Below are 25,496 nucleotides of genomic sequence, written 5' to 3'. Positions count from 1 at the left end.
TATAGGCTTTGAACGCATATAAGTATGTATCGGGGAACTTCGGAGCGCTGGAAACTGGTAATCTAATGTGTTGGTTGTCTAGTAACGTTGTTTGTCTGTAGTTTAGCTTTTTATTGGTCGATCCCTTTGGTTACTTATTAGGCAACTTGGCTTCTCTATGATTTGTTTTAATTTTACTTCGTATTGTTATGCTGTGGTGGAATTTCCATCTGTTTTGAAAAGCATAAAAAGGAAACGAAAACAATATTTTATTCTGCGTTAAGGTAAGCTATCTGAACAGAAATCGAAACAGAACTGCTGCGTCCTTAACTGTCAACACTAGACGAGTTGAATCACCAGAACTATGCTATCCGACCAATGCTTGACCAACCCTAAACAAAAATCAATTGATTTATTTGTGTTACACTAAATAAATTTAATCAGTTTACATTATTGTTTGTGTTTTTAAAGGTAAACTATGTATACTGGTGATTATTGTTCGTTTTAATGTAAGATCGCTATATATTTCACCAAATAAGTACAAATGGTGTTGAAACGCGGTGTTTACGAGGTGGAATAATGTTGTGAGTAGGGATTTTGACACTAATAACATATAGCAAAGAGCTTTACTGTACCTGACTTCACAAATTGATGGGAGCTTTGAGGCACACGATGCATCATTCCAGAGCATTCCTCTGGCGGACCACATCCCTACACAATCTTCGATGTTGTAAGAATCGTGAGGCTGTGACGGTGCCCAGCCTTGAAAATGTTGCATCAAGAGGTCAATGAAGCATGACTCTGATTGTGTCCCAACCTACCATGGGGCAAACATCTAGATCACTTGAACACTATTTGCTTTTATTTTGCCAAAAAACAATTACTTTTCAAAATTATATTGTTTGTATTGTAGACGAGACATCTCAGTAAATTTACAACGATGTAACATTTTCACAAATTTTCAACATTTGAATTCCCCGCCTCAAATGTATACATTAAACATGTCACAGTACCTCTGAACACCGCCGGTGTCAGTTCTTCATTATTGTCCACCCATCTATACACTCCTTCAACCTCCGTATCTCTGAGCCCGATCCACCAGCTTTGATTGCCGTCTATGTTGGAATTTTTCAAACGAACGTAGAAAACGTAATTCGAAGTACATGTAATTCCAAATGTCTTAAAAATGGTTTATAAAAACATATTACTTATATGATGGCATTGAAAAGAGAAATATGAACGTTCCAGAAGTAGCAAAGCATGTTCAATAACACTGGCTACATAAAACATGACGCTGACAAACATAGATTTATACTTAAAGCAATACGTTCAGCATTTGCTGTGTGAAAAAAATATGTACAATCAGAAAGAAAACTAACAATTAAGTTTACTTCTACTACAGTACATTCAAACTCAATATTTAAAGAAACTGTTCTGAAACTGTAAACTCTAATGAATGTTGTCCGGGCAATTGTCTCGATGAAAGTACATGTTCACATAAAATCCTATGCAAAAAATAATGTTTACACTGTCAACAATAAAACATGGCGGCTTAATGTACATAAGAGGTTACTGAGAGTGTATTTTTATGTATGATGTCATGTTTAATGAAACATCCTTTCGAATACCATGTTTTAGTAAGGGTAAGTGATTTCAAGATATGTATACCCGATCTTTAAACAATGCAATCAATATTAAGTTTAAAAATACTTTCGTAAAAATGTTTTATTCTGTAAAAATAGAACGTACACATTTTGAAACCACCCACAAAGCAACAAACGCAAAATTAAGTGGCGCTATCTGCTAACGCATCGTTGCTAAGGATTTGGCTGTACAGAGCTCCCTACTGAACTGTTGAAATTCACACACATGCGAGCTCACAAACACACACATACACACGCGCGCGCACGCACACGCACACACACATACACACGTAGACATACAGGCACACAAACACAAACGCACTCATGCACACAAACACACGCACAAAGCAAGCAATCAAAAACGTTTAAAAACCATTATCCTCACTAATATTGAGTATCCTATTTGTGACGAAGGCTTGTTCAGCTGCGTTGTGGATATGGACGAGGTGGCCATTGTTTTGGTTACAGAAAAGCTAAATAGAACAAACTTAGAGTGATTTTTTTTCTGCGTTAAACTATTGCAGTAACTTCTTGGAGATTGACTGTCCTTCGATATATAACTATACTGAAGATAAATAGTTTACCTGATTCGTCATATACATATATGTTCTTTATTGCGTGTTGGTTAATACGAAAGCTATCAATTTGTCTTTAAAAGAACCAATCCCCGGTCAACAGTATAAGCTGTTCCCCTCTCGCGCTATGACGTCATGGGAAATTCCCGTTGGATACAAAAGTTCAATAATAATATTGCGTCATATTTCTTCAGACTCAATTAAATATTCTTTTCAAACTCATTGGCATTAAATTTGACCATTGATTAACAAAGTGAAGTTTGAATTTATCGAGTCGATGGTTGGTAAACTAATGCTAATCGATACGATTGTCGCAATTAATTGTTTTCTTTAACACCAATACTATTAATAGATGCCACCATCACGTGATATATTCTGGATGTCAGAAAGAGGAAATTACTCTGCATGGTGTTTGTACTGACACATACGTCACAGTTTTACCAATAAATTTATTATTACAATATTTACATCATTGAATTTAAAAAAATGTAAAATGATATTAAATAAAATGAAAGACTACACTTTAATACCTCTGAATCGTTGAACTCCATGTAGTCAGTATGGAAATAGTAGCAGGAGCCTTGGAAGAGCTCCCAGCTGTCCGGACAGGTAGACTGTATTGAGTTCGCTGAATAACCATGAATATAACTGTTTGTTATTTTTTGTAGTATAGGTTATATCCTATGAAATACATATTTAGTATAGGTAATATTTTATGAAACACATATTAAACAAATTTATGACAAGGATGCGGCGACGTGTGACATGTTGTCTTGCCAGACTTGTATGTATTTCTTGGCGGTCGTTGAATAATTTATCCTATTGCTTTTCCAAACGGCATTTTTACAGATTACGGACACTTGACCTCTGTCCACATTACCCACGGCAATTCTTGTACATTACTGGACACGTAACATCTGCCCACATTACTCATGGCATGTACTGCACATTACTGGACACGTGACCTCTGCCCAAATTACTCACGGCATTAATTGCACATTACTGGACACGCAATTTCTGCCTACATTACTCACGGCATTTATTGCACATTACGGGACAGGTGACCTCTGCCGACATTACTCACGGCATAAATTACACATTACTGGACACGCAATTTCTGCCTACATTACTCAAAACATGAATTGCACATTACGGGACACGTGACGTCTGCCTACATTACTCACGGCATTTATTGCATATTACGGGCAATTGATCTCTGTTTTCATAACTCACGGCATTTATTGCACATTACGGGACACGTGACCTCTGCCTACATTACTCACGGCATCTTTTGCACATTACGGGACACGTGACCTCTTCCTACATTACTTACGGCATTTATTGCACATTACGGGACACGTGACCTCTGTCTACATTACTCACGGCATCTTTTCCACATAACGGGACGCGTGACCTCTGCCTACATTATTCACGGCATCTTTTGCACAAAACGGGACGCATGACCTGTGCCCACATTTCTCTCGGCATGTATTGCTCATTACGGGACACTTGACCTGCTCCCATATTACTCACGGCATATTTTGCACATTACAGGACAAGTGACATCTTCCCACATTACCCTAGGCATAAATTGCACATTTCGGAACGGGTGACCTCTGCCTACATTACTCTCGACATCTTTTGCAAAAACGGGACGCGTTACCTTTGCCCACATTACTTTCGGCATCTTTTGCACATAACGGGACGCGTGACTTGTGCCCACAATACTGTCGACATTTTTTGCACATAACGGGACGCGTGACCTCTGCCCACATTTCTCTCGGCATCTTTTGCACATTACGGGACGCGTGACCTGTGCCCACATTACCCTCGGCATCTTTTGCACATACTGGGACGCGAGACCTGTGCCCACATCACTCTTGGCATTAATTGCAAATTACAGGACACGTGACATCTGCCCACATTACTCACGGCATTGATTGCTTATTGAGGGAAACATTACGTCTGCCCACATTTCTCACGGCATTAATTGCACATTGAAGGAAACGTGACCTCTGCCCACATAACTCACGGCATTTATTGCATATTACCTGACACGTGACCTCTGCCTACATTACAAACGGCATTTATTGCACATTATGGGACACTTGACCTCTTTCCACATTACTCACGGCATTTATTGCACATTACGGGACACGTGACCGCTGCCCAAACAACTAACGGCATTTATTGCACATTACGGGACACATGACCTCTACCCACACTACTTAAGGCATTTATTGCACATAACGGAACACGTGACCTCTGCCTACACTACTCAAGGCATTGATTACACATTACGGGATGCGTGACCTCTGCCCACATTACCCACGGCATTTATTGCACATGACGGCACACGTGACCTCTGCCCACATTGCCCACCGCATTTATTGCACATGACGGGAGACATGACCTCTGCTCACATTACTCAAGGCATTTATTGCACATTACGGGACACGTGACCTCTGCCCACACTACTCAAGGCATTGATTACACATTCCTGGACACGTGACCTTTGCCCAAACTACTCACGGCATTTATTGCACATTACGGGACACGTGACCTCTGCGAGAAGTGTGTCCTGACAGATCTGTGGGTTTTTACGACAGCCTGTATCGTCCAGGTCCGCGCACGGCTCGGAGGCTGTAGCCACATGCAGGCTAACCACCACCCACAACAGTAAAAATGCTGAAAGGAAAGCCTTTCTATCTGGAAACAACATGTTTACTTTTGAAAAAAAAATCATATAATATTATATGAAGTTTAATAACATTTCAATTTATTTGTTTTTTTTGTAACATTTTAGTTCCAACGCCTTTTTTAAAAAAAATAGCAAAGAATTCGTTGATATATTTTCAGACTTAAAAATAAAAAATACGCCAAAACAAAAACAAATAATGTTACGCAGTAAATCACATTAAACCGCTTGAAAAGAAGAAACGAATTTACCTGTTCTTTTGTAAGAGAACATAGCCTTACTCTGTACGATTTAATAAAATCAAGTTAAAATACGAAATGTCCTGGTTATCTCATATTCGTGACACTGGTGACCTTATTGTCCTACAATTAAAGCGCCAATCGCATAGATAAGTTTATAATAATTCATATTAGCTCGATTATGGACAGAGCTGTTAGCTCATATGACTTACTTTGTAGTCCGTTTTGTGGTACTTGTGTCCTTCTGAGAGGTAAGAAAGTACCCAAGGTAAGGCTTCGATAAACTACTGACGAACACGTTTTACAACTACACCTGTCTTACCCTAAAGCACTCTCCCACTTACTCATGAATTGAAAAATTCAAATCAACGTTAAGATAAAACACGTGGTTTAATACATTTCACTAGGATACCCGAAATAAATGATGATTGCCATGATAAACCCGAAATCGTTATCATTGATATCATGTAGAAAAAAAAAACATTTCGCAATGTGTGCTTTGGAAAATGAAATCGTTAATAAGCTGTTACAAAAGGGTTTCCCCGCAAACCCTATGTGTGTGCACCCGACCCTAATATTGTTTTCCATCGGACAATTAATGCCCCGACTGGTCATGTTTTTCTTCATTAGGGATACAATTTGGGTGATTCTGACATGGGGATGTGACATTAATGTACCCATGTAAAATGTGAACAGTTTTAAATGTGTAAATGATATTGAGAAATAAAGCCACCAGCAAAACTGGCACCACCGACTTACCCAAAAGTTTGTGTTAGTGAAATCTAAAGAAAAACTCTTTTTGGCCAAATCCTGTACATTTTACTTTATTTGACATTTAGTTCTCAATTTGAAAATATACATGTTATCTCTATGCCATCCTTTTATGTTGTTTCTCTTAAAAAGATGAGCTTAAATCCTATTTTCCTAAAACTAATATATTCCGTGCCAAAACCGTGCCATAACCGTGCCAAAACCGTGCCATAACCGCGCCATAACCGTGCCATAACCGTGCCAAAACCGCGCCATAACCGTGCCATAACCGCGCCATAACCGCGCCATAACCGTGCCATAACCGTGCCAAAACCGGTCCATAACAGGTCCATAACCGTGCCAAAACCGTGTCAAAACTGCGCCATAACCGTGCCAAAACCGCGCCATAACCGTGCCAAAACCGTGCCATAACCGTGCCTTAACCGTGCCATAACCGTGCCAAAACCGTGCCAAAAATTGTCATGATCGATATTCACCGCAAACAGTTTCCGTTGTGTGTTCCATATGTCAGAGGTCAAAATATATAGGCCCCGTTTATGTGCATAAAGACAGTGACATGCCAGCGAAAGCGGTCTATGAGTTTTCCGTATATAAGTTATATTATCAGACCGTAACACTAGATAATTGAAGTAAGCTATTTCAGATTTAAATGTATATTTCTTTACAACTTTATATCCACTATGAATGTCGTTAGTATTGAATTTAAGTTAAATCACGTGTTGGGAAATAGATTTCCTACCATATTTGGTAGGCCCCTTCCTCCTCTAGTCATGCATTATGTAAGGAAACTACAAATTCGTTTAAAGCAATCGCAAGTTGTTGTTACAATGGGTGAAGTCGGTTATAGTCGTCTGGTTGGAAGAGATTTTCACAAATATTGAAAGCAGCTGGTTAAATTTACATGAATTGTTCTGCTCAACGTTATCCAGAAACACAAAACCAAAAAGGCTTCAACATATCTCGACATAAAGAAACTGTCAACCATCATTTATCATCCAAGATGGCGGTCCTCGTCACGCACCGCATACCGCATAAAGGTGGCAGACAACAGTTTAATATCACAAGACAGAACACACTTGGCTCCTCGTCCCTTTAATACCGTGCGCACACGTTTCCGACGTGAGTAATCTATAGGGAACATATGCCTCCATTTACAAGAGCATTCAGAAACACAATAGGTAGTTTCAGGCACGAATAAGTGCATTTTTCTCGCAAATGAAATAAGGTCTGTTTACCAACCTCGGTATCTCACTTACAATTAAAACTACAGCTAATGCAAAACAAGGACCTATGTGATCCCCTGGACACATTCAGCTAGGTATTACATAGGCTACAAACCACTAACTAATTGTCTTTTTGACACTCTCCTCCTCCAGCCATGCATTATGTAGGGAAACTACATACTCGTTTAAAACAATCGCAAAGTTGTTGTTACAATGGGTGAGGTCGGCTGTCTGGTTCGAAGAGATTTTCACAAATGTTGGAAGCAGCTGGTTAAATATAGATGAATAGTTGTGCTCAACGTTATCCAGAAACACATATCTGAAAGGCTTGAACATATCTCGACATTAAGAAACTGTTAACCCTCATTTATCATCCAACATGGCGGTCCTCGTCACACCGAATACCGTAAACACATAAAGGTAGCAAACCACAGTTTCATAACTCGAGACAGAACACACTTCGCCCCTCGTCCTTTTAATGCCATGCACACACGTTTCCAACGTGAATAATCCACAGGGAACATATTTATCCATTTACAAGACCATTCAGGGACACAAAAAGTAGTTTTAGGCATGAATTAGTTAATTTATTCTCACACATTTAAGGAGGTCTGATTTTTTAAATTGTTAAGCGATTAAGTCCGCTGATGATCTAAAATAAGCATCTACTTGACCCCGCGACAGCTAAAAATTGAGATAGTCCAACGGGGTGCTTGTCGAGAACAATTAACGATTTATTGCTAGTTCAAATAGTATGTATATACTCTTATATACTCAATTTTATAATTAATTTAACATTAGCGCCTACTTGACCCCACGACTTCTACAGCTAGGAATTTGGATAGTCCCCCGATAGTTCTTTTTGAGAACGATTTATTGCAAATTTAAAAAGTATTTATATTCTCTTATATACTAAATTACATTTTAACATTATAGATCACTTTGGTACATTGTATCATCTAACAAATCAACTAATGATTTGTACCGAATATTAGGACAATTTCATTAGCTAACATATATTTACCAGTTGTCCGTAACGTTCGTGAACATTATTAATAGAAGCATTTAGACATATCACGCATAAAACATATATATCGCTTTTGGACATCATTTCTTGTCTATACCGTTTTTGAAACCAGGTAGGATGTTTTTTACTCGTTCAAAATTGACCTTTCAGGATATTTTAGCTCGTGCTTTTAACATTAACTATTGCAGTTTAATCAATCAAAATCGCGTTTTGCCTACAATGAAAACTACAGGGACAAGTTACCAAAGTGTTACTTAGTGTAACGGCCCGTTTTGGAATATCGTTAAGAAGTGTAACTTTAGACCACAATGTAGTTTGATAGTTTGTTATGTACTACAATAGTCGAACTGAAAAAAAATAATTATAAAAATACTTAAAACAACTTTTAATGAGATAACTTTCTTTATGATTATAAGAAATTACAAAAGCTGTTAAAACTTCAAATTTTAAGGACATTTTGATTCACACATATAACGTGAAGGAGACACTTTGAAAAGCTTAATTCTACAACATGTGGCAAAAGAGGGATGAATCCAGGTTATAGGGGGAGTAACTTAGTAGGCCATCTCTTACTCAATAGATCATCCAAAAAATATAGGTTTCAATTAAATAATGTACGTTTAGGGGAACTTTGGAACGCTGATAACGGGGTACCTAATGTGTATGAGTATTTTAACGTTGAATGTCACTTGTTTAGTGTTTAATTGAAATAAACCTTTGATCATTTGAACAATTGGAGCTTAGTTAAATTTTGATAACTTGGCTTGGCTCTGTATTTCCTGTTGTTTAATTATCAAACTATTCGTGCTTGTATTTCCATAAGTTTTGACATAATGCAAAGGAAACGAACAAAAGCTTTTATCCTGTTTTAAGGTATGCTACATGTCAAGGAATCAAAACAAATCAGCCGCATTAGACGCGTCCGTTTACTGTCAACGCCAGACGAGTCACCTGAACAATGCTATCCGACCAGGGCTTGACCAACCCTAAATTTAAATAAATTGAACATGTTTCTTTTATACCTAATAATTTTAATTAATTTAGATAAATGATTGTGTTTTAAAAAGTAAAATATATATGGAGATATTATTTTTTTTCAGTGTAAGATCGTTGCATATTTCACAAGTAAGGTGCGAATATGTGTATACCACGTGATAAAATGCGTCATAAATGCTACATCGTAAGGTAATTTTTTGCTTCGAATGAAGAATTTAACCAAAGATAACTTTACTATATCTTCACCATTTTAAATGAAACATATTGCAGTTTAAGCCGCTTAGTGATCCCCGTCTTCGGTTTTTTACCGATTGAGAGTTTAGTTTCTTTAGACTTCGACAGACCTTTTCTAAATATAGCCGTCTGATGGTGCATATCTAAACATTATTTTGGAAACATGTTTGTCGAAGTGTTTGATACAACTAATTTCCGGTAATAAAACAAAGGCGGGGCTCCTTTAACGGCATAGATTGTCATTTGTTTCATTTAAAATGGTGTAGTTAAAGAAAGGTTATCTTTGTTTTAAGTCTTCAAATTTTAGCAAAATATTGCCTTCCGACGTAGCATACATGACGTAATTTATCACGTGGTATACACATACTGCCAAAGCTGTATCATGAGGGGCATTGCTACGAATGAAATATATACTTCTTGGTGTTTAGGCGATGAAATATAGTTGTGATATTACGTGGGAAGTAAACAATCACAAATAGCAAAGACCTTTACTTTACCTGACTTCACAAATTGAAGGATACTTCGCTGCGCACGATATATCGTTCCAACGCATTCCTCTTTTGAACCACATACCTACACAATCTTCGGAATCGTAAGAATCGTGTGGCTGTGATGCTGCCCAACCTTGAAAAGGTTGAGTTTACAGCCAAGGAAGCATGACTCTGACCACGCGGCCAAACATTATAAAGTAAAAAATAATCCTTTAACAATTATAGTGTTTGTATTGAAAAGCAAAACCAGACATTTATGTAAAATGACAATGATTTATGGTTTTCAATACGAGACCAGTTACATCTTATATTAACTATCGACAAATTATTATCAAAAACTAAATGTTGATGGTTTAAGAACGTTGAATTCATTTAATTCCCCTCCGCTCAATAGTTATATATTGACATGACAGAGTACCTCTGAATGTCCCCGGTGTCAGTTCTTCATCGTTGTCAACCCATCTGAACACTCCTTCAACCTGCATATCTGTGAGCCCGATAAACCAGGTTTGATTGGGATCTATGTCGGAAAAGGTGTAACAGATTTAGAAAACGGTATTCAAAATTATTCGAAATAGAAACATTTTTTGTCTAAAAAGGAGTTTATAAAACATGTAATTTCACAACGGCATTAGCAAAAACCTAGGGTATAAAACTATGACAGTTCCGGAAACAGCAGAACACGCTTAACAACACAGGCGATGCACAAATGACGCTGACAATATCAAGTATTTACTCTATGAAACACATCTGTACAAAGAGAAAAAATAGACAGAAAATTTTCGTCTACTTAAGCACCTACAAATTCATCATCTAATACATTGTTTAGAAACTGCATATTCTCAGGAAAGTTGCTCGGGCATATATGTTCTCGACAAAAGAACATGTTCACACAATAGCCTAACACTAAGTGGCGCTCTCCGCTCACGTAACGATGCAAAGGGTTTGGATGTGCAGAGCTGAATTGATGAAATCACCCACATGCACGCTAGCACACGCACGCCGCCCCCACACATGCACATGAGTGCACGCACACAAACGCACACATACACACACGCACACGTACACACACATACCTAGCAATGCAAAAAAAAGTTATAAATCATTGTCCTCACTAATATTAAGTATCCTATTTGATACGAAGGCTTGTTCAGCTGCGTTGTTTATATGGGCGAGGTGGCCATTATTTTGGTTACAGTAAAGCTGAAATGGAACAAACATAGATTCTTTTCTGGGTTAAACTATTGCAGTAAGTTCTTGGAGATTGACGTTCTTTCTATATCTAACGAAACACTTAATACATAGTTTTTTATTACCTGATTCGTTATATAAATAGACATCCTCCTTTTGCTGATTAACACGAAAACTATCAATTTGTCTTCGAATGAATTAACAACCGGTCAGCAATGTAAACTGTTTCTCTTTCGCGCTATGACGTCATTGGAATTTCCAAAACCCGTTAGATAAACAATTACAATGATAAAATTGCGTCACATTTCTTCAGACTCTATTAATTATACTTTTCAAAACCATTGGTAATAAGCTGTGACCATTGATCAAAAAATAAATTAGAAAATATATCGACTCTGAGGTCCGTGAATATTCGAATCGATTGTTGGTAAACTTATGCAAATCAATACGACTATCGACATTCCCTGTATTCCCTTTACACCGATACTATTAATAGATGCCATAATCACGTGATATAGTATGGATGTCTGAAAGGGGACGTAACTCTGCATAGAGTTTGTAATAACACGCATGTCACAGTTTTACAAATAAGGTTATTATATTAATGTAATAAAATCCTTGAAATTCAAAAATCGCAAACATCATATTCAATGAAATGAATAACTCCACTTTTATACCTCTGAATCGTTGAACTCCATGTAGCCAGTTTGGAAATAGTAGCAGGAGCCTTGGAATCTTTCCCAGCTGTCCGGACATGCGGCGGATTGGGTCGAGTACCCTGAATAATCATAAGGATTACGTTTTGTGATTTTTGTAGTATAGGTTATATTTGGATTAAACTTATTTATGACATGGTTGCGGCGACATGTGACATGTTTACAATATGCTATTTGGCCAGGCTTGTATGTAGTTCTTGCTGGTCGTTTAATTGTTTTTTTTTTGTTTTCAATATTTGAATCCATACGGAAGAGGAAATACTGGTCAAAACACAACAAAACAAAAGCAATCAAAATCTCTCTTGTTCCGTATATATAAATTTTAGAAAAAGAGTTTTTACTGTTTTTTTATCTATCATCCGAAAACACAAAAATCTGAAAAAACTACAAAATGAAGGATAAAATGCAGTGAAAGCCCAGAAGTCGAAAAAATAATAAACCCTATCAAGAGGCAAAAGGAAAGGACCAACAGTTTTTATCATTCCTCTATAGTCGTTTTTCAAACTGTTTTATAAGCATCAAAATTTCGACATCACGTCCTCAACGAAATATCTGAAATAAAAGTATTCTTAGGAATTTCTTTCCCATCGAGGTGGTCAAAGGCATAAACAATTGTCCTACATGTTTACATGTCCACAAGGTTTATCGTTTGAAGCCTAAAACCCATGTACCTTTTACATTAAGAAACCTAAGTCAGACCCAGAATAATAAGTAATCACATGAAATAGGTTATTCCTAAGAAGAGTGTTAAACTATCTACCTGTCGTGGCAGCTGTTGTCACTTGTGGAACGTTTGCTGAAAAAAACACGTTTTAATATCACTGTTCATTAACAAAAGTTGTTATGTTAATACAAATGTAAAGGTGTCTTGCTCGATGTCGACATAAAAAAGGTCCTATTTCGGTAAATAACCAGTGATTACTCTTAACATGCTAATTTGTTTTCATATGAGATTTACCCTATCGAAAAAAAAGTTGAATTATGATTTTCCCAGTGTATGCATCTTCAACAAAACATTATATCATTTCAAAAAGAAAGTATAGTGAGGGAAAAAACTGTTTATTTACACAAATATGATTATTCGCGTTGATATTAAAGAGTACACGTTCGTATTTGTGCATAATTTGCATTTCATGGTTATCAACTGTGTTTAAAGACGTTCACTAATGGTTTTTATCTTCTACTTACTTCATGAAAGACTCAACTGGAACGATAATAATAATAATAATAATAATAATAATAATAATAATAATAATAATAATAATAATAATAATAATAATAATAAAAACGCACGTGTACTTGAAAAATAAATGGACATCCTAAATGGCTTTGTAAAAAGCAAAATAAAAAGAAATGCATAAGGCACGGCTTTTATTGCACACTACGGGGAATATTACCTCTTCCCTCATTACTCACGGCATTTATTTCTCATAACGGGACATATGACCGCTTCCCACAATACGCACGTCATAAATTGCACATTAGGGGATACGTGACATCTTCCAACATTACCTACGGCATTTATAACACATAGCGGACACGTGACCTATGCCCACATTACTCACGGCAATAATTGCTTATTAAAGTTCAAATGACCTCTGCCCACATTACTTACGGCATTTATTGCACATTACGGGACACTTGATCTCTGCCCAAATTACGCACGTCATTATTTGCACATTACGAACACGTGACCTCTGCCCACTTTACCTACGGCATTTATTGCACATCACGGCAGGTGAGCTCTGCCCACATTACTCACGGCATTTATTGAACATTACTGGACACGTGACCTCTGCACACATTACTAACGGCATTTATGCACAAAACGGCACACGTGACCTCTTCCCACGTTACTTACTTCATTTATTTCACATTCCGGGACACTTGACTCTTTCCCACATTACTCAAGGTACTAATTGCTTATTAAAGGACGCTTGACCTTCGCCAATATTACTCTAGTCGTTAATTGCATATTGCGGGACACGTGACATCTGCCTACATTACTCACGGCATTAATTGTACATTAAGGGACACTTGACCTGTGCCCACATTACTAACAGCATTTATTGTACATTACGGTACACCTTACCTCTGCCTACATTACTCACGGCATTTGTTGTGCATTACGGGACACGTGACCTATTCCAACATTACTCACGGCATTAATTGCACATAACGGGACACGTTACCTCTGCCCACATTACTCACGGCATTTACTGCACATTTAGGACACGTGATCTCTGCCCACATTACTCATGGCATTTATTACACATGACGGGACGCTTGACTTCTGCCCACATTACTTACGACATTTATTGCACATTACGGGACATGTGACTTCTTCTAACATTACTCTCACGGCATTTATTGCTCATTACGGGACATGTGACCTCTGCCCACATACCTCACGTAATTTATTGCACTTTATAGGACGCTTGACCTCTGCCCACATTACTCACGTCATTAATTGCACACTACGAGACACTTGAACTCTGCCCACATAACTCACGGCATTTATTGCACAAAACGGGACACGTGACCTCTGCCCTTTTAACTCACGTAATTTATTGCACATTACGGGACACGTGACCTCTTCCCACGTTACTCATGACATTGATTGCACATTACGGACACATGACCTCTGCCCACGTTACTCACGGCATTTATTGCACATAACGGGACACGTGACCTCTGCGAGAAGGGTGTCTTGGCAGATCTGCGGGTTGTTACGGCAGCCTGTCGCATCCAGGTCCACGCACGGCTCGGAGCCTGTAGCCAAGTGCAGGCCAACCACCCACAATAGTACAAATGCTGAAACGAAAACATTTTTATCTGGAAACAACATATTTACTTTTGAAAAACGTGTATGTGTAAAGGACTGTGTAAATGATTCAATTCAGCAATGATATAACATAATTATATATTATTTTGAAGTTTAATAACGCTTCATTTCGTGAAGTCGTTTTTCGGTTTCAAAGCCTTCAAAAAATTGACCATGAATTCTTTGATACATTTTAAGACTTTTTAAGAATGGTGTTACAAGGAAAATGATGTCATAATTTAAAAAAAACAACGCCAAAACCAAAAAAACTGATTTCACGCCATAAATCATATTAAACAGCTAAAAACAACGAATTTACCTTTGTCAGCAGGGATCATGACCGTACGATTTTATGTTATACTGTTTATATAATGAAAGGCTTGGTTATCTGAAATTCATGACAGTGTTGACCTAATTGCACTACATAGAAAGCGCCACTCAGTACATATTATACTATAATATTTACATTCGTACTTGATTTCCTGAACGATTAAACTTGTGTTCATTTCGCATGAACAGGTCGACCTTTCATGACCTTTGTAGTCGGAGTTTTGCAAGAAAGCATCGCTCAGATTGGGCGCTGGTGAATCACATTGCGTAAAGATCTTACTACGATCTACCTTTTTGCTAAATATAGCAAGGCACAGGTACACAAACAACTAAAAAATGGCACGGTAAATGTGACAAGTTTTGACACGTAAACTGTCGAAATCCATTTTTCATCTTTAGAATGATATAATGGTAGCCCTCATATTAAAGAAGACTATTTTAAAATATCATAACTTATCATTAAACAACACTTAAATACATGTAATTATTGGAACCTGTCATTGTCATGTATATTTTTAATAAGAACAATAATATTTCAAAGGAAATCATTTTTTTCACCATGTGTATTATAGTAACTACCAAATGATTAAAAAAGATCTTGGATTATTTTATATTTTCTGCAAATCATTTTTGAACTACTTATTATGCGGATGATAAAAAGAACGCCAAGCTTAAAATCCAAGGCAGAGAAGTGCTCTTACCATTCACATTTGCTCTCGTTTTGTTCCCTTTGTTGTAATCATATACTTGTTCTCCAATCTTTTAGTCCGAAAAAAAATAAAAAGATAAAAACGTAAAATGTAAATATAAGTATTGATTCCTATTTTTTTAGTGCGTTCATGCAGTATGAACGCTCGGCCGCGATTTTGCATATTTTCCAAGAAACGCTAGCGCGGTTCATGGGTATATAAAAACCGCGGCCGAGCGTTCATACTGCATGAACGCACACAGAATAAGAATCAAACTTTAAATGTTATTGATTTGGTGATTTCATATTGGCCCAGTTATTTGTCCGCGGTGAGCTGTATAGACCTGAACCCGAAAGGCCAATATTGCTGACTAAGGGCAAATAACTCGGCCGATATGAAATCACCTTATCAATGAGTATTTTCTTAATTAACTGTTTTATGTAAGAACATTTTGGTTAAACATTCTAACACCTTACCTTCAGGTTTTATTGAAGCTTATATCACTTTTACATTAATGGATTCTGCTTTTCTGGAAAGGACTTTTCTGATTTTGACATGCATCCTTTAAAGTGACATTGCACAGACTTATGAATAATGCCGATTGCCCTATACCGTCTAAGAAAGCATATATTTCTGTTTTATTTTTGTAATTTGCCAAAAATTCTAAATTGTTTCAACTTCTTCATTCATTTTGTCGGTTTCCAAACAATAACTGTCATAAACTCCACCAACAGGTTAAAAACAATTGTAATATCAAACCGTACAACGTGGTTGAATAATATTCAAGGCTAATACTTCCAAATATGTTTTATACAAGGCACAAAATTTTCAAAACGGTCTGCAAAATGGAAAACAAAATTGCTGCCTTTAGAAATAATGTACAGCATGCTCAAAATAGGGCGACTATCGAGAGCAAATGAAAATGGTCCGTTCCTCTTACCCTGTATTTGGCGAGATAAATAGCCAGTCAAAACGATATAAACTCGTATTCGGCCCCGTTTATGTGTAGAAATACAGTGACATGCCAGCGAAAGCGGCCTTTAAGCTCTCCGTATGAAAGTGATATCATCAGTCCGTAACACTTGATAATTGAAGTAAGCTATTAATGATTTAAATAGATACTTGTTTACAAACTTTCACACACTATGAATGTCGTGAGCAATTCAGTTTTATCATGTGTTAGAACATAGTGTTCCTACCACATGTGGAAAGACAAACGCCCTCCTCGAGCCATACATTATGTAGGAAAACTCGTTTACTCGTTTAAAGCAATAGCAAAGTTCTTGTTACAATGGGTGAAGTCGTTTACAGGCGTCTGGTTCTCAGAAGTTTTCACAAATATTGGGAACTTCTTCAGCCACCAACTTAAGTGTTCGTTGTACTGGTTAATATACCGGACTGTCCTGTCAAACGTTAATCAGAAACACATATCTGAATAACTTGGACATAGCTCGACTGTAAGAAACTGTTAACCCACAATTATCATCGAAGATGAAGATCCTCGTTATACACCAAATACCGTAAGCGTACACATAAATTGGCAGACTACGGTTTTATATCACACGACACAACACACTTTTCATATTTGGCTCGTCCACCTTTTCATGCCGTGCACAAACGCTCTCCGTCCTGAATCATCCATAGGGAACATATGCCTCCATTGTTTAGGGCAGTCAGGAACACAACAAGTAGTTTCATGCATAAATGAGTGCATTTATTCCCACAAATTAAAGAAGGTCTGTTTACCACCCTCGGTATCTCGCTCCCAATTGATTTAATCAATAAAAAGGTCACGAAGAAAATTGACTCTCTTTGAAATAAAGCAACGACAATTGTTCATGTAATCTATTTACATTAAGCCTGAAGTTAGTAAAATTCTAATCGGCAGAAATCATGTTAATCTCTGAGATATTCATGATTTTTTTTCATTTTGAATACAGGACAAGGACTGAATTCAAAGTATAACAATTATTAATAGTTTGCTTTACTCAGAGTGAAACAAGCATTAAATTGAAGTATCTTTCTTTATCTTTTATATTCGGACTTTATCCTTTGAACACATCCGGGCACTTGGCATTTAGTTATAGAGTACCTTTAGTGCATATTCAAATGCTATTTATGTATTATTATATACTAAACCTTGCATTTTATTTTAACGTTTGTAGGCCTCGAGGATACATTAAATTATTTAACAACTTAATTCAAATATGAGTATTTGTATCGAATATATAATAGTTTCAATTCATTCCGCTTTAAGTAAAATCTTAAGATATTTGCATTTATAAGCATACATATCTTGAATATATACGAGCTATGTCCGTAGCTTTCGTGAACAACGTCAATTAGAACATGAAACACATATTAAAACATGTATCTCTTTGGCGAATCATTTTGTCAATACCTTTATTGCTGTCCGAAAGCAAGGTAATTAATCGTTCAAAATTGACCTATACAAACTCTCAAAACTTTCATGATGGTTTAGCTGCAGTTTCATTATTTTCATTCTGTTCTTATAAAAATCGCGTTTTGCCTGAACTCTTATTTTTAGGTCAATAGAGAGCAATACTTTTAATTCCAGATTGTATTGAATAATAAAACAGACAACCATTAATTATTATACAGTATGTGGAAATACACACATCTAGGGCAGACTCAGGCTTTAACGTTATACAGGCGTAACTTGGGTACGTAACTCTACGTAAGTTTTCATAATGAAGGCTTTAAATGTCAGTTTGAGGAAAAGTAGGTCCTCCCAAAAGACAATATTGGCTAATATTAAACTAACGTGGTGTCTTTTGGTTTTATTCTATGCATATATTTGCCTTTATGCTGAACAAATATGGAAGGAGTGCATATAGTGGGTTAGCAATAATATCATAGTAGGTTCTGCTAAAGTAAACGGTAAAGCCAGTCGAACTTTTATTCAACGGGTGTATTTAAGACCTATAGCGCCTAATGTATGCTCTTATAATAAATTGATTCCTATGATAACAATACAATTAAATAAAAATAGCTAAACAAGAACAATTTATTTTCAGTTATAAGAATGAATGAGGTGAACAACTCAAATGACCAATATTTAGTCTCGTTCTCGGTACGTGGAATCACTGCCTGTTATTCGCCGTTATTGAGTTACCCGACTATCTCCGATTGGCCATCCCTGCAATTTTTTTTAAAGTAAATACTGCAATGAATAAAAAGCTCAACTACTGATTTGAAATAATTAACATCAAGAATAAAGAGCTTATTTAACATTTCAAATTCAAGTACATGCAAATAACGTTCAGAATTTACAAGAATCAATAAATGTACGTCTCCATCAAGCTGTATTTTTGAGGCAGCCATTTACCTAAGGGCTAGGTTTGTGAATGTAACTTACATACCTTTAGCTAGATTAAACACTAGCTCATATCAGGACTTAACATATTTATATTTGTCTTTTTTTCTGCTTGAATAAATTATTCCAAATTTGAACCTGTGTCTCCAATTTACCGCAGAAACAAATTTATGTGGTAAACATCTGGCGGATAATTGAACTGTATACTACCAAAGATTGCGAATATTTACCCTTAATCAGTTAATATTTAGCAAGGATCTTCGCTTTAACTTGAAGAGTACATATAGCAGGAACTACTTCACTTAACCGTAGATCACATATAGCAGGGACGTTTGCTTAGACTCGTTTATTACAAGAAGGTCTACTTAACCTCAGGTTACATATATCAATGAGCTTTACTTTAACTAAGTTCTCACAAATAGTAGGGATCGTTTCTAGCCTCGTTATATACTAGCAGGGATCTTTACTTAACAAAAGCAGGAATCTTTACTTTACGTCATATAATATAAAGCATGAATATTTATTTTACCTCGGTTCATACAGGGCAAAAATCTTTTCTTCACCTCTGTTCGTACATGACAGGTATTTTTGCTTCTTCTCCAGGGCAGGTATCTTTATTTCACTTATATTCACATAAAGAATGGATCTTTACTTTACAAGAGAATGTATCTTTTCTCTACCTCAGTTGGTTTAAACAATATGTGTTGTATATAAGCATTAAGCAAAGAAATGAATTACACACATAATAAGTAAAAATTTCGGAGATAGCTTAGAACTAATATTTTTTACGTCTCTCCTAAATACTCTAACCCAGATCACATAGAGCAATGATCTTTAATTTACAAGAGTTCACATAGAGTCGGGATATTTTCTTTATCAGAACAGGAGTCTCTGATCGATCTGAATCCAAATAGAGCGAGGATGTTTACTTGACCAGAGATAGAATATATAACTTACCAGAGCTACTTAGAGTAGAGATATTTTCTTTACCAAAGAAGGGTGTCTTTGCTTTCCGCAGTTCATATAGAGCACGTACCTTTATTTGACCGAATTAAGAATCTATATGTTACCAAAGTTCACAAAGAGCTCGGATCTGTACTTGATCTGAGCAGCGACCTTTGCTTTACCTCAGTTCACGTACAGCATTGATCTTATCTTGGCCAGATTAGGAATGTATACTATACCGCAGTTCACAAAGACCAGAGCAGGATTGTTTGCTTTACCTCAGCTCACATATAGCAGGAAACTTTGCATCACACCTGGCGTCGTTCCAGAGCCAAAGTATGCCGGACCAGTTGCCGTGCATCATTAATCCACAATCTTCCAAATGGTGATAATCATCAGGCTGTCCCGGTGCCCAGTCTGAAAAAGTGGTGTGTATAGGGAAGATAACACCCCCCCACACACACACACACCCCGTTCAGCTCTAATACACAATATATTGTCTTTAAGGCGGACGTCTGAACCAATATGTCACACTCCTGTTTCCGAAATTAAAAGCGCCTTTCCATATATTGTAAATAATGCATGGTCCTTTTGTATTATTATATAACAATTTCTCTAACTCAAAACCCGAGAACCGAGCAATATATGAGGGTTTAGGAATTCTATGATATTTTACATACTTCTCCAATAGTTGGTTGCCAGTCTCTTTGGTATCCAAAATTCATGCTTTTCCTAATGCTCATTCAAATTTTATGTTCTTGATCTTCATTCTCGGACGGTTAGGGCATTCAGACTAAAGGGTGATATGTCTGTTTTAAGAAACGTGTTTTCATCAGACAAAGTGATAGTATTGGTCATGCTAAGTTTTGGACCATAGTGCACAGATAGGATGTAACCTCGATTAAAGCTACTCCAGTTCTCTAACGTGTACCTTTGCATAGTTTTGTCACAGAGTATCCTCGTTTAACTGCCCTGTCGAAAAATGTGACTAAATAACTGAAAGTGTATCCATGCGCGCTTTATTACATAAGGTATTTTGGTTCCAGCAGAACATTATTCTTGATATTGATTTTACCTAAAGAACAGTAAAGAATTTAAATGTGAAGCTGTTCACATCAGAGGTACATGGCACAGTTTTGTCAATACTTGATCGTTGCTGGATCTTGACCGACTATTTTAATTTAATAGACAAAATACAAATAAAATATACATCTAACATGCGAAAGTACCTGTGAAAGCCCCTGGTAGCATTTCTTCATCAATGTCTACCCATTTGTACACGCCTTCAATCTGCTCATCTGTGAGACCAATCCACCAGCTGGTCTTGGGTGCTTAATCCCGGAAAAGGTGTTACAGCTTTAGAAACTGTTATGTATAGGTATTTAATAGAAACACATTTTGTCTGCATTGACGGAGAAGTAAAGAATATGTATGCTTCTCCAAAGTCTAATTATAAGATCCGAACGGTTCACTTACAGATTTAAAGTAATTTCTTCTTTGTATTATAATGATAACAACAACAATGATGAATATAAGTGAGAATTATGTTTAAGCAGTAAACGTGCATAAAGCAATGTTTTACATTGACGGTATTTTCAAAACAACCTATGAGTAATATTAAGCAATTATATAATGGCAATGGCCCAAACTATAATGAACTAGAGACAAAAACGTTAAAACGCATAAATAGCACATATACAAATACATACTTACCACACGCGCATCAACATAGTTTTACCGATAAATGATGGAATTACAACCTTTGAACAATCAGGAAACGCGAGTGTAATTCCACGACGATACAATTATAAAATCGGTTCGTTGAAACCCACATTTTATGCCCCCCCCCCAACCCCCGGTACAAAACATAATTTTGTATTCCTTTTTATCGTTATCTAAAACCGTCAGTGTAATATGCCCGTCGTATGTAGGTCATTTCTTGTATTATATCCTCGCCCCGAAAGCACATTCTTGAGACTATGTCATAAAAAATGTATATACAATTTTATTCTAGTGACAATATAAGGTTCATATGTTTTGTTTCACATACAAACACATGAAAGTACCATTTTCAAGTTTTAATTCTTAGTCAGAATAACATATTCACTCCTGACTAAAATTCTTACACCAGGAGTGATACCAAAAACCATTTATCGTCATCTTCTGCCATTTCCGTCTCTACATAAACACACTGTATAGTTTGACCGTACAATGCGGTGGCTATGTTTTATGCTTAATTGACCAGCTTGAAATGTCAAAAATTATCCATATTTCCATCATATTCATCAACAGATCTCAACCAATATCACACAACATTTTTTGACGTGGTTTGATAGAAGTGACGAATGCACAGTACAAATACTGGCCTGTGTATATAAGATATGCTACTTCAAAATTGGACTACCCCCCAGTTTTAAATAACGGTTTTGAGTACAAAAGCGAAATCAAATATGTTATAAAATTTGTTTCAAGACATTTTGGAGTACCTTCTAATGTTATTCTACACCATGTTGCGCCTGAACTCAAATTTATCGGGTTTATTTCAATATAACACAGAAATAACGAAAATATTTCTATAGTTGTTGTCAATTACTATTAGCATAAATATCTCTCATAAAGCAGGATCCTGTATTTGATTGCTAATCATCAGTTTGGATCTGTATTAAAATATGTTTTATACATCGAACAGTCTTCTATTTCAACACTTCCAATACAACATATTTTGGTTAACTAAAATCAGTTGAGTGACAAATAAACACACACACAATGTAAGTGAAAAAAACAAACATTGTCCTCACAAATATGTTCGATCCTGTTTTTGATGAAAGCATTTTCAGCTGCGTCGTCTATATGGACGAGATGACTGTTGTGTTGCGTACAGTAATGCTAAAATGGATAAATGTACAGACGGACTGTTTCATACATTTATTTGTTGAAAACTTGCTTTAGAACATAAATTATTATTTTTGATAGTTTTCAATCAAATGTAATATGCACAAGACAAGCTTTTCTAATGAAATGCGTCAGATTAATACCACCATTTTCAAACAAGTGTGACGCTTATAAGTAGGATCCAGGATCGAATACTTTGATGTGTTTTTTAAATCAATTAACGTATTAACAAAACCTTGATTTGAAAACGTTTTTTAAAAGTTTCAAAATTGTGTCACAAAGTTATAAATCATCGACATCAAGATTCACAGCGAGCCAAACATGCCCATATAGTTCCCTCTGCCAAATATGTACAGCTTAAAATTTCAAATGCCTGGCAAAGTTACCAATCAATATCTAGAATGTTTGGAATTTGTTGGTGTTTGTTAATATCGTAAAAAGAACTTGAGGGCAAACATGTTGCACGAGTTTTCCATACTGACATACTTGTTACCAAAGGACATGTCAACACCACATGTTCAAGAAACTCTTTTTAACCAGACCATTTTATGTAATGCGCATACGTTACGGATGATTAACTATGGACACCATACTTTTGTCTATTAAAATATCATAGAGATGAGATAAAAGGTACTTTATTTAATAGATTCATTTGTTGACCTGTTCCGCATGGACTTAACAGAAACCTCCATCTGTTTAATTCGAATTTAATTATGATTCGAGCATAAATATGTTAAACAGGATAACGTAATTACCATGTGTGGTCAATTTTGGAGTTATTAGCGGAAGAATGAGCGGTAGAACACGCCAGGTCCATAGCACATAACATGTCTCTGACGCTAATATGGTATGTTGGAAACATTTGTATGCATCCATGATAAAAAATGATCATATGACCACGTCAGAAGCAGTACAAAGACATTGTACAAACGCCTGTTATAAATCTGGAGCATAACCATATGTTTAAATGTTTTTTAAACATCGGCATTGGATATTTTCGTAAAAAATACTTTTTAAACAAATGACATGTTCAGATTGTTTACATTCTAGGCATGGTCAGCAAAAAGGTCAATAACACCATTATGTTCCGCCAAAAAAACTACGCAAGGTATAGCAATAGTTTGTTTGTTAAACATGGCAACTGAAATAAGTACGTTGTTATCCGCGTTTATACACGGGGTTACTCGAAAGAACGGGTAACTCGAGTTTTAAGATACCTCGGCAGTGATGAAATCCAGGGAGTCATAGTGGAAATAGTAGCATGAGTCATGATAGGGAACCCAGCTGTCCGGACATGTGGTGAAGTGGGTCGAGGACGCTGAATAACAAGTCGCAAAATATAGGTCGATATACTGTTTTGTTATTAACTTTATTGCATTATCATGTTTAACTCAAATGACTTTAATAATAAAAACAATACAAAAACATATTTGGGCGGATAATTTTTATTTAATCCTTATAAATGTTTGTAACACAAATTCCACAATTAATAGATAGAAACCAAAATATTGGTAATATATGTACCTAAATGATATGCTTCTTTGTTTCGATCATAAAATTCAAACGAGTTATATATGATAATGTAATAAAATTAGAAATTCTTTTTGCATCATCCTGATAAGTGCGCCTTTAAAGAATACATCGACATGATTTCAAGCAATATTTGGCAACTTGTTTAGCAAGCGATGAACAATAAACATAAAATCAAGTTCGTGGTCTTTCAGTACGTAATTTATTAAACTAATTTACTACAAATTATTAAAATTAATGGGTCATTTTTATCAATTTTAGAAAAACTCGATGAATTATAAAAATACTATCAGATTCGTTTAAGCTTTGCATGTTTCACAACAACTGTGTTGACCTCTACTATCGTTTGCATGATGTTGCGCAATAATGTGGTCTTGTGGTGCGGGGATACCGAAGTCGCCGGAAAACCCCACTTGCTCGACTTGGTGACCAACTCGTTAACGAATTACCAAAGTTTGTTTTCATCGATTTTTTAAAACCTGATTCATAAATTTCATATATATATTGCATGGACACTGCTGTAAAATAATCACAGATATGTCGACATAATATTAAGTTCATTAAGGCAGTAATCTTAAATCATGCGCATAAATCGTATCAGACAGCAGAGCGAAATAACACGCCATATTAATTCTAAAAAATGGTCTTCTAGAAGTTTAATTCCTGTATTGTCATAAAAAAATGTGTTTAATAAGAATTCATATTGAACCTACCTTCATATACAAAAGCGAAACATAATACCATGTAGTAAGTCAACATTTTTAAATATGCACTACTATATGTGAGTTTCTCAACTTTAAATAGTTGATAAAGTATCTTATCTTTCGTTCTATAAGTTAGTTAACAACAAACTTAATTGCTGTAAAGTTTGGTTTTGTTTAATTGCTGATAAGGACACTTTCGGTTTAACATGAAAAATACACGTTTAAATTTTATTGTACTTGTATTCCTCATAAACTGAATGATTGGGTATATATTTGCGACGAGTTTTACCACTATTGCACAGTTATTCGGTTGCTTCCCTTTGTTTTAGAAAAAGCCTTCAAAATGCTCTAAAGACACAATTATGGTATAGCATCATGCAAAACTGCAGCTTGATCCAAGGTGACCCCCATGCGTTTATATTGGTTTCTATACCAAAAATACACGACTTTTATAAAATATTA

At 36.1% G+C, this 25,496-nt stretch overlaps 3 protein-coding genes across 3 annotated transcripts; all 3 read right to left on the bottom strand.

Annotated features, from left to right (window-relative positions):
- Positions 1–297: 297 nt before the first annotated feature.
- On the bottom strand, positions 298–4,919 carry LOC128204813 (perlucin-like protein). Its single transcript, XM_052906222.1, has 6 exons — positions 4,730–4,919; positions 2,728–2,825; positions 2,008–2,095; positions 993–1,094; positions 615–741; positions 298–371 (listed from the first exon to the last, which is right to left on the bottom strand). The coding sequence occupies exons 1-6, from the start codon at positions 4,917–4,919 to the stop codon at positions 347–349; spliced, it is 630 nt and encodes a 209-aa protein (XP_052762182.1). The 3' UTR covers positions 298–346.
- Positions 4,920–9,023: 4,104 nt separating this feature from the next.
- On the bottom strand, positions 9,024–14,945 carry LOC128204812 (asialoglycoprotein receptor 1-like). Its single transcript, XM_052906221.1, has 8 exons — positions 14,927–14,945; positions 14,445–14,597; positions 12,544–12,579; positions 11,745–11,845; positions 10,992–11,079; positions 10,295–10,396; positions 9,883–10,009; positions 9,024–9,141 (listed from the first exon to the last, which is right to left on the bottom strand). The coding sequence occupies exons 1-8, from the start codon at positions 14,943–14,945 to the stop codon at positions 9,117–9,119; spliced, it is 651 nt and encodes a 216-aa protein (XP_052762181.1). The 3' UTR covers positions 9,024–9,116.
- Positions 14,946–18,640: 3,695 nt separating this feature from the next.
- On the bottom strand, positions 18,641–25,133 carry LOC128204224 (C-type lectin domain family 10 member A-like). The gene is made up of 6 exons (XM_052905613.1): positions 25,044–25,133; positions 24,018–24,118; positions 22,707–22,794; positions 21,138–21,239; positions 20,187–20,325; positions 18,641–18,786 (listed from the first exon to the last, which is right to left on the bottom strand). The coding sequence occupies exons 1-6, from the start codon at positions 25,087–25,089 to the stop codon at positions 18,759–18,761; spliced, it is 504 nt and encodes a 167-aa protein (XP_052761573.1). The 5' UTR covers positions 25,090–25,133; the 3' UTR covers positions 18,641–18,758.
- Positions 25,134–25,496: the final 363 nt, after the last annotated feature.

Source organism: Mya arenaria, chromosome 10 (genome assembly GCF_026914265.1).
Source record: "Mya arenaria isolate MELC-2E11 chromosome 10, ASM2691426v1".
Classification (NCBI taxonomy): domain Eukaryota; kingdom Metazoa; phylum Mollusca; class Bivalvia; order Myida; family Myidae; genus Mya; species Mya arenaria.
Note: the sequence above shows the minus strand (reverse complement) of the source record. Positions and strands in the feature narration are given on the sequence as shown.